We start from the raw sequence: 14,664 nt of genomic DNA, 5'->3' as shown, positions 1-14,664 counted from the left end.
ACACGTCTAACTCCACAAGTTAGACTACATGTCTAAGTCCACTGAGTTAGACTGCACGTCTAATTCCGTATATATTAGACTACATGTCTAACTCCACGATTTAGACTGCACGTCTAACTCCACGAGTTAGACTACACGCCTAATTCCGTATACATTAGATTGCACGTCTAATTCTGTGCATCCAATGCCAAATCGGTCTAATGAGCCTCATTAGAGCCAAGTCTCATGAAATATGACTTCGATACACCTGCATCAAAGAGCATAAATCATTTCATCATCAAAATCTCAATAGTCAAACTATTTCAACACATAGTCAAAATAATTTGACCCAACATTATCGTATTTCAAATATTTCTTAATCAATTTTGAATATTATGAATTATTTGATTTTAAATTGTATTATTTTTTTTATTTTATTCCTTTAGTTTAATCTAAACCTAGATTAGGTTTTGTAATATAAAAGTTATCTCAACCAGATATGAATTATGGCAAACCTTATTTGAATAATATTTACCAAATTCTATTATTTTATGTTAGGTTGTATTTGTTTTTTATAAGTAAAACTTATCTTAACATATTATAAATTAATTTTAGACGAATTTTTTTATTTTAGAATATTCTTAGAATATCGGGTATTTTTATTTAAAACAAGAGTTTTTTTTTGTTTAAAAAATTAATTATAGTATTTCAAAATACGATGAGTTTTCTTAATTATTTTTAGATATTACGTAAATTTTTTTAAAATTGCATTTTTTTCTTTTTTTTAATTTAAACTAATTTTAGTTTTGTAATATAAAAGTAATATCAACTAAATGGATTAAACTTAATATAATATTATTTACCATATTTTATTATTTTATAAGAGGTTGTATTTTGATTTTATTGAGTAAAAGTCATATCAATACATTTAAATCATGTGTTGATGAACTTTTATATTTTCGGATATTTTAAGAAAAAAAGGATTTTAATTAAAATAAGAGCTTTTTGGGTTAAAAAATAATCTTATCGTATTTGAAATATTTCTTAATCAATTTTGGAATATTATGAATTATTTAATTTTAAATTGTATTATTTTTTTATTTTATTCATTTACTTTAATCTAAACCTAGATTATGTCTTGTAATATAAAAGTTATCTGAACCAGATATAAATTATCGCAAACCTTATTTGAATATTATTTACAATATTTTATTATTTTATGTTAGGTTGTATTTGTTTTTAATAAGTAAAACTTATCCTAACACATTATAAATTATTTTTAGACGTATTTTTTATTTTAGAATATTCTTAGAATATCTGGTATTTTTATTTAAAATAAGAATTTTTTTGTTAATTTTTTTTTATTATATTTCAAAATACGATGAGTTTTCTCAATTATTTTGAGATATTACGTTTAATTTATTTCAAATTGCATTTATTTTTTATTTTTTTAATTTAAATTAATTTTAGTTTGGTAATATAAAAGTAATCTCGACTAAATGGACCAAACTTATTTGTTAGATAAAATTAGACCGGTTCACAGAACTTAACAAATAAACCTTTCATGCAGGAACAAAGGAACCGGATCGATCAAACAAATGAACCGGTTAAGAAGATTAACCAGTTAAGCTATTAAACCAACCAGGAACATTCGAAACATTACCGCACAAAGAAAGGATCGGCCAAAGCTAAAAATCGGTGCACCAGACAGCCGATCAGCTAGAAGGCAAAGGAATAACCAGAAGTTGTCCGGTTAAACCAATTACACCGGAAGCCATCCGGTGAAAAGTCCAAATGACCGACCAGCACAAGAAATTACTTTGGGTATCTGTTTGAGAATGATATCAAAGGAACAGACTGAACATTTCCATATCCATACAAGTCTGAGGAAAGTATGTAGGCTGCAGAAGACAGTCCTACAGGATCTTTCCACTTTCAGGATAAATCAGAGGCAATCTTCCAAGTACAGACAACAGTCTAACCAACAGTTACCACATTGAGTAAAAGACAAACCTAGCAGGTTTGTCTTACACACCGGAAGAATAGACTGCAAAGTCTGTAGAGTTGACCGCTAGGTCTGAAAAGATGACCGCAGTGTCTGAATCACTGAATCTCTGCTCAGCCAATCAGATTCAAGAAAGTGAAATATGACCGTTGGCATATTTCACCTATAAAAGGAGCAGTTGAAAAAGAGTAAATGTGGGACAAGTGACATACGGGACACAAGTGACACAGCGATCAATTAATTTACAAGTGATAAAAGTGTGTTCTCTCTCTAGAAAAGCTTAAGTGCTAAGTTGAAGTGTGTATTTTACAATTTCGGTGTAATTTGTAAGGGTGTTATCGAGTAGGAAATAAGTCTCGATCGGATTGTATTTGTATTCCTTAGTGAATATCCTTCTCGCGGTTTCGAGAGGAAGGGGTGACGTAGAAGTTTTATCTCCGAACATCCATAAAAACCTGTCTTGTTATTACTTTCTGCTGGTTTTACATTCTAACCGACCTACACCATTCTAACCGACCTACACCATTTTGACCGAATCTACACTATCTAAACCGAATCACCAAGTTACAAAAACCGACCCATCAATTTCCAAACCTATCCTATTCAAAACCGATTCTGCCTATCTTGTGAGTGTGCTGCTTCAACCTGAAATAAACCTCTTCCGCACTTGAACCTAGTTCAAGGGTTTGTGACAGTTTGTGTAGTATTGAAACCCCGGTGTTAATCTCTAACCGCATTAATCACCACACCCTCGAGTCAGACCCGCTAACCGGCCCAACCCCGGTCCTCCATCGGCGACCTAGATCCTAACAATTGGTATCAGAGTAGTTAGTTTCAATACTCAAGCAAGCATGTCTTTTGATAGGCCTCCAATGCTAAAAGGTGATGATTTTGCCAACTGGAAGGCACGCATGCACCTACACTTAATCACCTTGGATGATGAGATGGATCTCATTCTGGCTGAAGGACCGATAATCATTGATAAGGACAGAAAGGAATGGACAGCTGAAGATAGGAGAAGAAATAACCTGGATAACCATGCTAGAAACCGGATCTCCAACAGTGTGGACAGAAACACATACTGCAAGATCAGAGACTGCAAAACCGCAAAGGAAACATGGGACACGGTTATTCAGATTTACGAGGGAAATGAAAGAACCAAGGAAAACAAGGTAATGGTAGCTACACAGAAGTTTGAAAGCATCAAGATGAAACCGGAAGAAACAATGAGGGAATACAGTGACTGGTTCACTGGTGTGTTAGATGAGCTAGCAACCCTTGGCAAGAGGTACGACAATAAGGAGGTTATCATGAAAGCATTAAGATCTCTTCCAAGTGCGTGGGACATAAAGACAATGGTGATGAGGGAATCAAACTGCCTAAGTAAGATGAAGCTACATGATGTATTCGAAGATCTTAAGGTATATGAGTTCGGAATGAGATCTATGACTGAAGAAGAAGTCTCTGCCTCAACCTCGACTAGAACACTGATCACATCTACCGAACCGGTTGCACCTGCACCTGCACCGATCAGAACCGACGAACAGTTCACCGAGGATGCCATGGCAATGCTTGCACATAAGTTTGGGAGGTTCATGAAAAGAAGCCAACCAACAAACTACAACTATGGTGATAAATCCAATGTAAGGTGTTATAACTGTAACTGTTTGGGACATTTTAAGTGGGAATGTAGAAAACCGAGGAGGGATGACCGGAAACCGGATTACCAAAATAACCGAAATAACTATCAACAAACCGGTGAAGGAAGTGAGGTTCAGAAAGCACTGATAGCCGATGATGGAGGAAGCCTATGGGCTCACAGTGACAGTGATGATGAACTCACATGCCTCATGGCAAATGAGGAACATGTATTTGACTCTCCTTGTGAAGAATTTACTAAAGATGAGTTATATAATGCATTGAATGATATGGTAGAAGAGTATAAGAACCTGTTAGCCTTATTACCTAAGCAAATCAAGTTTAGAACCGACCCCATTGTACCCATTCCGACAGAACCGGAAAAACTCGTTCCAACCGAACCAGAAGCCATAGAATCTAATAAAATTCCTACCTTAGAAATCGAGTTAGCACCTGAACCACCACTCAAGACCGAACAGTCTAGTGAACCAGTTCGAGAATTAACCGAGGAGGAAAATGCCCGACTCCAGTATAAGATGGCCGCATATAAGAGATCTAGTGACATGGTGAACAAGATGTGTAGTTACAAGAGACACCCCACTTGCATGTTCGGTTTAGGATACATAGACGATAGATCCAAAAAACATAAACCCGTAGAAAGAGTAAGGTTTTCAAAGAACGACCTCCCCCTCATAAGATTTGTTAGAAGTTCCTTAACCGCTGAAGAGGAATTGACCGCATACTATACGGAAGAAAAACTAACCTATGTAGGTCCAACTGCCTCTGAAACATGGCTTGACCCTGAGAAAAGAAAAGCCGACCTGCTCAAGAATAGGAGAGCCAATCATCGACCGCGTAGGACAAATTACAAATCACCCTCATTTAAGGCCTTCGCAGGAGAACCGAAGTATCCAAAACCGAGTGCCAAAAGGACGGTTAAGACCCTAGCAAAGAAAGCCGTCCGGTTTGTCAAATTTTGGATGCCCAAGAGACTAACCGCATGTGGAACCAAGTGAATGTGGGTACCAAATAGTTGTAAATATGTACATTTTGTAGGACATAAAGAAACAGCTAGGAAACTCTGAATAATATTTGGACAGCGGTTGCTCCAGGCATATACCGGGAACAACAACCTGCTAACCGACATCAGAATAGAAACCGGTGCACTAATCACTTTCGGTGACAACTCAAAAGGTAGAACTGTGGGCAAGGGTAAGATTGTCCATGGTAACCTAACAATTGATAATGTGCTCTTAGTAGAAAACCTACGTTTTAACTTGCTAAGCATTAGTCAAATGTGTGATGCTGGATACACGGTAGAATTTCTTAAACATGCATGCTTAGTTAAGAACTCTCAAGGCACTATACTACTAACCGGAAATAGGCTAGGAAATATTTACAAAGTAGACTGGAAAACTAAGGTAGAATATCTTGTATGCATGATAGCTAAGACTGATCAAACCTGGTTATGGCATAAGAGACTAAACCATCTGAACATGAAAACCTTAAACTACATTCGCGGCAAAATGCTAGTTGAAGGTATTCCTGACATAGTATTTAATAAGGATAAGGTTTGCTCAGCATGTCAAATGGGTAAACAGACTAAGTCAACCTTTAAGAGTAAAGGAAACATTCAATCTAGCCGATGCTTAGATCTCCTTCACATGGACTTATTTGGACCGATTCAGGTCATTAGCCTAGGTGGTATGCTCTACACCATGGTAGTTATTGATGATTACTCTAGATTTACATGGGTAATATTCTTACCATCCAAACGTGAAACCGCAGCCAACTTGATCACACTACTTAAACGTTTGCAAAATGAAAAATCAACTCGCATTAATAGCATTAGAAGTGATAGAGGTACAAAATTTACCAACAGCACTTTAACCACATTTCTTGATGAATCCGGTATTAGACACGAGTTGTCTAGTGCTAGGACTCCTCAACAAAATGGCCTGGCCGAGAGAAGAAACCGGACTCTCAAGGAAGCCGCACGGTCTATGATAGCCGATTCGGGTATTGCTCAGAAATTTTGGGCTGAGGCTATCAACACAGCATGGTATACACAAAACCGGTCTCTAATTAATAAATTTCACAACAAAACACCGTATGAGGTATACTTTAATAGGGTTCCCAACCTTAAGTACCTTAAGATTTTCGGTTGTAAATGCTACATTCATATAAATGGAAAAACCTATCTATCTGCTTTTGATGTAAAAATCGATACTGGGATCATGTTAGGTTACTCAGCAGTGAGTAAGACGTATAGAGTATATAACAATAGAACCTTAACCATGGAGGAATCACTTCACATTGTTTTCGATGAATCGGTTGAGAGTAATACTACATCATGCTTTGATCTACACAACAGATTGGAAAATACCAATATCCATTCTGACGGTGAAGATGAAACTCCGGTTTTCAAGCGGTTTTTCCATGACCAAATGGGTAATAATGAAACCCAACCGGATCAAGCTGTTCCACAACAGGAAGTTACACTTCGGTTCAAACCGAGGAAATCGGTCGGTCAGACAATCCTGTTCAGCCTACCGATATGTCTAGCCTTGATCAAGCAAACGTTAATTTAGTAGACACCTCTGAACCGAATTTCAAAAGAAACACCAAGCATCCTCCTGAGCAAATTATAGGTGACCCTTCAGAACCTGTTCGAACTAGGCGTCAAATTTTGGAGAAATACTTCAATTCCGCCTTTATATCCCAGAATGAACCGAAAAGAATAGATGAAGCATTTTCAGATCCGGATTGGATCTTGGGAATGCAAGAAGAGCTAAACCAGTTCGAGAGTAACAAAGTCTGGTACCTAGTCCCTAGACCGAAAGATCAACCGGTCATAGGAATAAGATGGGTATTTAGAAATAAACTCAATGAAGACGGTTTAGTCACGAGGAACAAAGCCAGATTAGTGGCACAAGGTTACAAACAGGAAGAAGACATTGATTTTGAAGAATCATTTTCCCCCGTAGCTAGGATTGAAGCTATTAGGATTTTTCTAGCCTTTGTTGCATTCAAAAACTTTAAGGTTTTTCAAATGGATGTTAAAAGTGCATTTTTGAATGGTGACCTACGTGAAGAGGTGTATGTTGAACAACCACCCGGTTTCAAAAGTGCTGAATTCCCAACCATGTATACCGGTTAAATAAAGCTTTATACGGTCTAAAGCAAGCACCTAGAGCCTGGTATGACACACTAACCGCATTTTTGTTAAAACATGACTTCACAATCGGTTCGGTGGATAAAACACTTTTTAAATTTGAGAAGAAACAACATATCCTACTTGTTCAAATTTATGTAGATGACATCATTTTCGGTTGAATCGATCCTAAGTTGTGTGATAAATTCTCAACCCTGATGACTAACAAATTTGAAATGAGTATGATGGGTGAATTAAGTTTCTTCCTAGGTCTTCAGGTTAAACAACTCGAAGAAGGAACGTTCATTAGCCAACCCAAGTACACCAAGGAGCTTCTAAAGAAATTTGGGATGGACACATGCTCCTCAGCGACTATTCCAATGAGCTCATCGGTTAAATTGGACAAGGATGATGAGGGTCAATCAGTAGACTAGATAGCTTACCGGGGCATCATCGGTTCTCTCTTATACCTGACAGCAAGTAGATCGGATATTCTATTTACAGTCGGTGTGTGTGGAAGATTTCAAGCCAATCCAAAACAATCCCACTACACAGCCGCAAAGAGGATCTTAAAATACCTAAAGGGAACACTTGATGTCGGCCTGTGGTATCCAAAGGATTCATCCTTTAACCTAACAAGCTATTCAGATGCAGACTACGCAGGCTGCAAGATCGATAGAAAAAGCACCAGCGGAACATGCCAATTCCTAGGTGACCGGCTTGTTTCATGGCATAGCAAGAAACAAACATCAGTGGCCACATCCACCGCAGAAGCTGAATACCTGGCGGCCGGAAGCTGTTGTTCACAACTCCTTTGGATCCAACAACAACTAACGGACTTCGGTGTCATAGCCGAAGAGTCTCCGATCTTCTGTGACAACACAAGTGCCATAGCAATCACCTACAATCCGGTTCTACACTCCAGAACCAAGCACATTGATATAAGGCACCATTTCATTCGGGAACATGTCATGCTGAAGTATATCCGGCTGGAATACGTACCGACAGATCAACAAGTAGCCGATATCTTCACCAAGCCTCTACAGGAAGCTAAGTTCTCTCAATTCAGACTCACTCTCGGTTTAACCGACATTAGTCAAATCCACCCTAAGGATGTTTAAAAGGAATTCGGTTCGGACAGACAAAACCGGTAGTTCCTCCTAAACTGATTGAACTTCAAATTCTCAAGGTACCTATGGAAGAACCGCCTGGTCTATCAGATAGAGTAAACCGACCGGTTATTTAGTGCTTGCACCAAATAAGCGCATCGGGACGAACAACTGATAACTGACCGGTTCGGAAATAGGTTATCTTAGACTATTTGAACTTCAAACAAAAGTGGAATAATTATCTATCTTTAAGCTTATCTGTCCTGAAACATTTCCTTTTCAAAGTAAAATGGTCACACCTAAAAAGACGTGAATATTTGATATCTTTCATGGTCCAGGTCTATGACCAACATCCTAGGCTGTAGACATGCTTATTTTATGCAAAACCTTTTCCCCTTTGGATAATAGACATTATCACCTGTAATACCTGGATAATAGGGTTCTCTCTCCACTAGTATATAAGATAAACAAACCTTAAACAAAACAATCACAAGTCATAACTCATTCTCTCACTAAGACAAAATTGTCTCAGTTTCCAAACATCTTCCAAGTAGACTTCAAATCTGCGAAGAGCACTGAACACTATGATGTGTTCAAAATGATCAAATTACTTGAAGACACAGGTCTTCAATACTTCCTGGATGACAAGTATGTCATCTATCCAGAATCTGTTCTAGAATTCCTGTACAACGCAAGGGTTTTCAGAGGCACACCGCATTTTGACACCCATATCCAATCAAAGGTGGGCGGTGTAGTATTCGACTTCATGGAGAATGACTTTGGGAGGTGCTTTGGGCTGCCAAAGCAAGGACTAACAGATCTCAACGTTGCGGCCGACTTAAAGGCCGAGATCTCCCTAACCTTTGCCCGGTCTAACCAACCAGTCGATGACCATGGCACAAAGTCACTATTGAGGGCTGAATATCAGCTCCTCAATGACGTGATAGGTCGTAGCATCTTAGGAAGAGATGTGACGAATACCTATTGTACCGCATCCTTTAACATGATGGCTGCTATAACCACCGGGACACCGGTTAATTGGTCAAGAGTACTGTTCGACGTTCTAATCTGGATGATTAGCGTTCGAACAGTCTGCCTCGTTCCCCAACTGAGCTGTCTACTTCTTGAGCTTGGCGTACCGACCTGTCCGGGCGAAGGTCTGAATCAAGCTCAAGTGCTAACCAAGGAAGTAACAGACTCCTTCTATGAGCGGTTTGAGAAGGATTGGAAGAAGAGGAACTGCCGCAACAACCCCAACGGTGCGGTCACCTCCAGCGGTTATTAGGTCACTCCTTCCTACACCCGGTCATTTTGTTGCACGCACCGGGTGTATCTTTATTCAACATCCTTTTGATCATTTCGGTTAATCTATGTTCTTTTCGGTTTAGTCTAAATCATCTTTGGTCTGTATCGGTTACTTTTCAGTGTGCTGTTAATGAAAAGTAATATTTAATTAATGCAGTAACCTCCAAAGCACCTGAATAATCAATACCCAACTAACTTGGTTACTTTTCAAACAAATCCCACCTCGAGCTCCGCGATTAATTAAAAGTAACTCCTTCCCAATGCGTTTTGGAAACATAAATATTCTCTTCCTTAATGAGACAAAACTGACATTCAATGTTAATATTTTCCCTCCAAAACCGAACCTATATAAAGGGCTATCCTCTAATCAACTCAACACATCCTAAACACAAAACTCTCTTGAAATCTCTTGAACTCTCCATCTCTCTTAGCAAAAGTTAGAATCATGCCAAGTCGAACCTTAGGAAACTTCTTGAGCATCGATTTTGAATCATGTATGGAACACTGGGACGGAGAAACAAAGGAGTTCATGTTTGAATCTCTCATTGACACTGGTCTTCGAACCTTTCTCAAAGAATCCGGTCCCATACTGATTGAGGATGTTAAGACCTTCTTCAGAAGCGCTTGCATCAGAGGCAACTATATCGTCTCCACAGTGAGAGACCACACTTTCTGGCTTGATGAAGCCGAATTTGCCTACATGTTCAACTTGCTCACAAAAGGGTTTTCTGACTTCCCAACCCAGGTGGGAAGTACGACAGCCGATCACACACTATTCTTCTCTGGAACCGATGTTCCGGTGGAAAACCATGGGTTAAAAACCCGCCTTGCTCATCACATTCAACTCTTTCTTGAGATTGTAACCCGCTCCATCATCTGTCAATCTCCGAATCAACGCTACTCCATGAAAACATACGACATAATGACACATATTTTTAGCAACACGACCATCAATTGGTCAACGGTCATTTTTCATAATCTGAAAAACATGGTGCTAACCAAGAAAGGTCTCGGTTATGCTCCTCACATCAGCCGGCTTATTCTCAAATACTGCCCAGAATTTGGACCGGGCACACCAACATCTCCTTCGAACATTCTTGACATGGATGGGGTGGAAGAAAGGTTTTCTAGGGTAGTTATTACTTAAGTTATATCTTTCCATCTTATGGATGTCTATTTTCACACCGATCTATCTTTCCATTACTATCCTGTAACGTTCCTTCAATATAATTCTATTTCAGTCTAAATAACCGGGTCAACATAATAATCAGAACATCCATCTAAGTAACCGGTTAATATTGTCAAATAACCGCGCTCTTATCCAGTCTCAAAGAAAACCGCTTAAACTCAAAAGATTGCAAAAATTCTGTTTATTCAAATAACCGATTAAATTTCGATAACCAAACTCTCCGGTTAAAATAAAAACACTGCAGCGTCATCAAAGTCTCCCGCCCAAAGAGCTTCCGTTCAAAATTACCGCTCATTGATTTGGCGCCTGTAGTTTGCCGCCTTTTGGCTTCCCGCCCCTTGATTCGCGTTCTTTTGATTATCGCCCATTAATTCCCGCCGCTTGAATTACCGCCTTTTGGTTTACCGCCCACGGGTTGCCGCCTTTTCGACTTGGAGGGAAAACTCTCGCCAAATGTTGATGGGACGGTTGGGTTTCTGAACCGCACCTATAAAAGGGGCTCTTGGCATTTCATTTCACTCTTGCGCGAAACAGCTTTCTCTCTCTAAGCTCTCAAATTCTCTCAGCGGTTATTTACTCTCGTGTTTTTCAAACCCTCTCAATCATCTAAGATGGGTCGCAACTCGGCTTTGTTCAAGCACATCATTCAGGTGGACTTTGAGGAGATCCGCCAAAACGGTTCGGTTGCGGAAAAGGAAGTCATTAACCGGATTTCCGAAGCCGGACTTGAGCATTTTCTGGGCGGTCCCTTTGTTCTGTACAAAGAAGCGGTTGAAGAATTCTTCGAAACCGCAACTCTCTCTGATGACAAGATAACCACAACTGTTAAAGGTACTCAGTTCGAGTTAACCGAAGAATCGGTTTCGGAGATTCTACGTCTTCCAACAAGTGGCCGCAATGCTTTGATGGAACTAGATCCAACAACATTCGAGGCGGCTTGCCAGATTCTCTCTGCAAACACGGAACCGGTGAAAATATCCGTAAGAAATCGACTCTACGACCGGAATACATACCGCTTTGTGACATCTTCACAAAGTCGGTTCAGGCGAGAGGTTGAAACTACGATAACCTCACCAAGGCCAAGATAGAAATGCTAATCGGCTTGCTGGAAGGAACGAAAGTCAACTAGGCAAAGGAAATCTTCCACAACCTGAAAGATATGGTGAAACTGGATTCAGCCCGGTCATGGGGATACGCCAGTCCCCTTAGCAAAATAATGTTCCACCTTAACATCAACATCGACCCCGGTATCCTTCTCTCATCAAGCAGGTTGATAAGATCCAAACATTTCCGGGAGAGTGAGCAGCCGGCCCCCGGCTCTACAAGTGGCCGAAAGAGGAAATCTACCGCCAAGAAACCGGCCCCGGCAAAAGACAAGTCCGGAGGCAAAGCTAAGGAGAAGATAGTATTCATGGAACCGCCAACGCAGGATGAGGAAGAATCGGCTTCCACGTCTGACCGAACCGGCTCACAGAAAACCGATGAGCATCCTTCCGATAGAGAAGGACCGAATGAAGAAGAACATTCGGGTACAAGTCCTAACAACACCGGTGCGGCAGGAAGCCTTGAGAACACCGATGGCGGTGCGGACGCCAGTGAAGAGGAGGAGGCTACCCCTGACGATGACCAAAAGATGGCCGCGATCATTGTCCGAAATATCCTGGAAGAAATTGAACTGCGAGTTCAAACGGTTGGCGCACTGTACCGGGAATGGCACGAGTACCGATGCGACAAATTTTACAAACACATTTTACCGGGCCTAACCGATGAACAATGCTTCAGAAGGATGAAGGAGATAGATGAAAATGTCATAAGCCTCACACACGCTGAAACTCTTAACGAAGCCAGGGACCGATGCGCCATTGTGAGACCGCGTGCTCGGTTACAAAAGCTAACCGCACGTATCCGAAAGCTAAAAGAAAGGTATGTTGCGGGAACACCGAAGGCTAACTTACAGCTCTTGGTGTTAGAAAAGCTTGAGATAGCGAAAGGAGAATTCGCTGAAGAAATTGATCGGCTTGAAGCGGTGTACAGACAGCGAGAAAAACCGCACTCTCCAGCTCCTGAGACCAGTAACGGTCAGAACCGAAGTGAAACGCCTCCACCAGAGAATCCGGACATAAATGAAACCGACGAAAGGATAGAAGCTCCTTTCACCGAGCAACTTGAAACTGATCAACCTGGGGTTTCCAAACCGGGAGTCACAAAAGAAAGGGTCAAGTTCCTCATTTAGGAGTTTGCTGACTCAACGATTCAACCGCTATAGGAGAAAATCAAGAAAACCGTGCGCCTGGCACTCCTGTTCGCCGAAAAGACGAGGGATGATCTCGTAAAGGCAGGGGATCGGATCACAGTCATCGAAAACGAATACCGGGACGACGTAATTCTGCACAACGAACATTATCAACAAACCGAGGACTTGGAAGATAAGACCTCAATGATAAAAGATGACATGGATCGGTTTGAAAGGGAAACCGAGCAACGATTCAAAGAGGTCGATGAGGACCTAGGACGGTCAAGAAATGATGTCGGTTCGACACTTGACAGGGTCACAGATCTAGAAAAGAAGAATGCAAACCTTGAAGACCGCAACGACAAGCTCGAAGCCGACCTCAAGGCGCTCACCGCACAAGTAGATGAATTACTCAAAGCCAAAATGAATGCCGATACAGCGATTGAGGAGGCAAACGCCCGAGCGGCTAAGGAAGTCCAACATGCGTTGGACGAAGAAACGCGGAGAACAAAGGAGACACCGCGTCTGACCGACGAAGAAATAGCCGAGCGCGAACGAATCACAGCGGCTAAGTATCCGGGACTTGCGAAGTCCATAGCAGTTCAAGCGGCCAAAGATGCAGAGCGGTTAAACGCACAAAAACAAGGGTTCGAAGAATATGCCAGAGCTCACAAGAAGAAAAAGACGGCCCCTTCCTCTTCGGTTACGGCAAAACGGAAAAGGAAAACATCAAAGAAGGCTCAAGTAGCCGGGATGCTGGAAAGGATCACTGAAACGATTATTGAAAATCAACCGGACCCGGCTACTCACACCGAAGATGAGGATGAAGAGCCTCTGCAGCCGCGGGCTACAAGACAGCGAGTCTCCAATACGGTTCTAATCAGCACGGTCAGTCAACCGCAAGCTGGAGGATCATCCTCAAGACCGGATCAACCGAATAAGAAAACACCGACCAAGAATATGATGGACGGCTTCACGTTTTCCGAATCAGAATAGGGGAATTACTTTCTTATCTTATGTTTCTTACGGTCTATTTCGGTTACTTTCATATATATATATAAAGTTATTTTTGAAACCGGCCTATACTTGCATTCCTACATAGTTTTGATAATTTTAAATAAAATAATCAAAAAAGGAGAAATTGATAAGATAAAAGACTAGATTTTTCCAAAATTTTTCTCAAAATTTTTCCAAATTTTTCGAAAAATTCTCCCAAGTTAGTTTAAAAAATCCGGTCAAATAAAGAACCGGCCTACGTTTGCAATCTTACATGATTTTGATAATTTTAAATAAAGTAATCAAAAAGGGAGAAATTGTTAGATAAAATTAGACCGGTTCACAGAATTTAACAAATAAACCTTTCATGCAGGAACAAAGGAACCGGATCGGTCAAACAAATGAACCGGTTAAGAAGATTAACCGGTTAAGCTATTAAACCGACCAGAAACATTCGAAACATGACCGCACAAAGAAAGGATCGGCCAAAGCTAAAAACCGGTGCACCAGACAATCGATCAGCTAGAAGGCAAAGGAATAACCAGAAGCTGTCCAGTTAAACCAATTACACCGGAAGCCATCCGGTGAAAAGTCCAAATGACCGACCAACACAAGAAATTACTTTGGGTATCTGTTTGAGAATGATATCAAAGGAATAGACTGAACATTTCCATATCCATACAAGTCTGAGGAAAGTATGCAGGCTGTAGAAGATAGTCCTACAGGATCTTTCCACTTTTAGGATAAATCAGAGGCAATCTTCCAAGTACAGACAACTGTCTAACCAACAGTTACCACATTGAGTAAAAGACAAACCTAGCAGGTTTGTCTTACACACCGGAAGAACAGACTGCAAAGTCTGTAGAGTTGACCACCAGGTCTGAAAAGATGACCGTAGGGTCTAAATCACTGAACCTCTGCTCAGCCAATCAGATTCAAGAAAGTGAAATATGACCGTTGACATATTTCACCTATAAAAGGAGCATTTGAAGAAGAGTAAATGTGGGACAAGTGACATACGGGACACAAGTGACACAGCGAGCAATTAATTTACAA

At 40.5% G+C, this 14,664-nt stretch overlaps 1 protein-coding gene across 1 annotated transcript; it reads left to right on the top strand.

Annotated features, from left to right (window-relative positions):
* Nucleotides 1-11,538: 11,538 nt before the first annotated feature.
* Nucleotides 11,539-13,608, top strand: LOC124924598 (stress response protein NST1-like). Its single transcript, XM_047464614.1, has 2 exons — nucleotides 11,539-12,564; nucleotides 12,646-13,608. The coding sequence occupies exons 1-2, from the start codon at nucleotides 11,539-11,541 to the stop codon at nucleotides 13,606-13,608; spliced, it is 1,989 nt and encodes a 662-aa protein (XP_047320570.1).
* The last annotated feature ends 1,056 nt before the right edge of the window (nucleotides 13,609-14,664 follow it).

This window comes from Impatiens glandulifera, chromosome 2, assembly GCF_907164915.1.
Source record: "Impatiens glandulifera chromosome 2, dImpGla2.1, whole genome shotgun sequence".
Lineage (NCBI taxonomy): Eukaryota > Viridiplantae > Streptophyta > Magnoliopsida > Ericales > Balsaminaceae > Impatiens > Impatiens glandulifera.
This window is presented reverse-complemented; position numbering and strand designations above follow the sequence as displayed.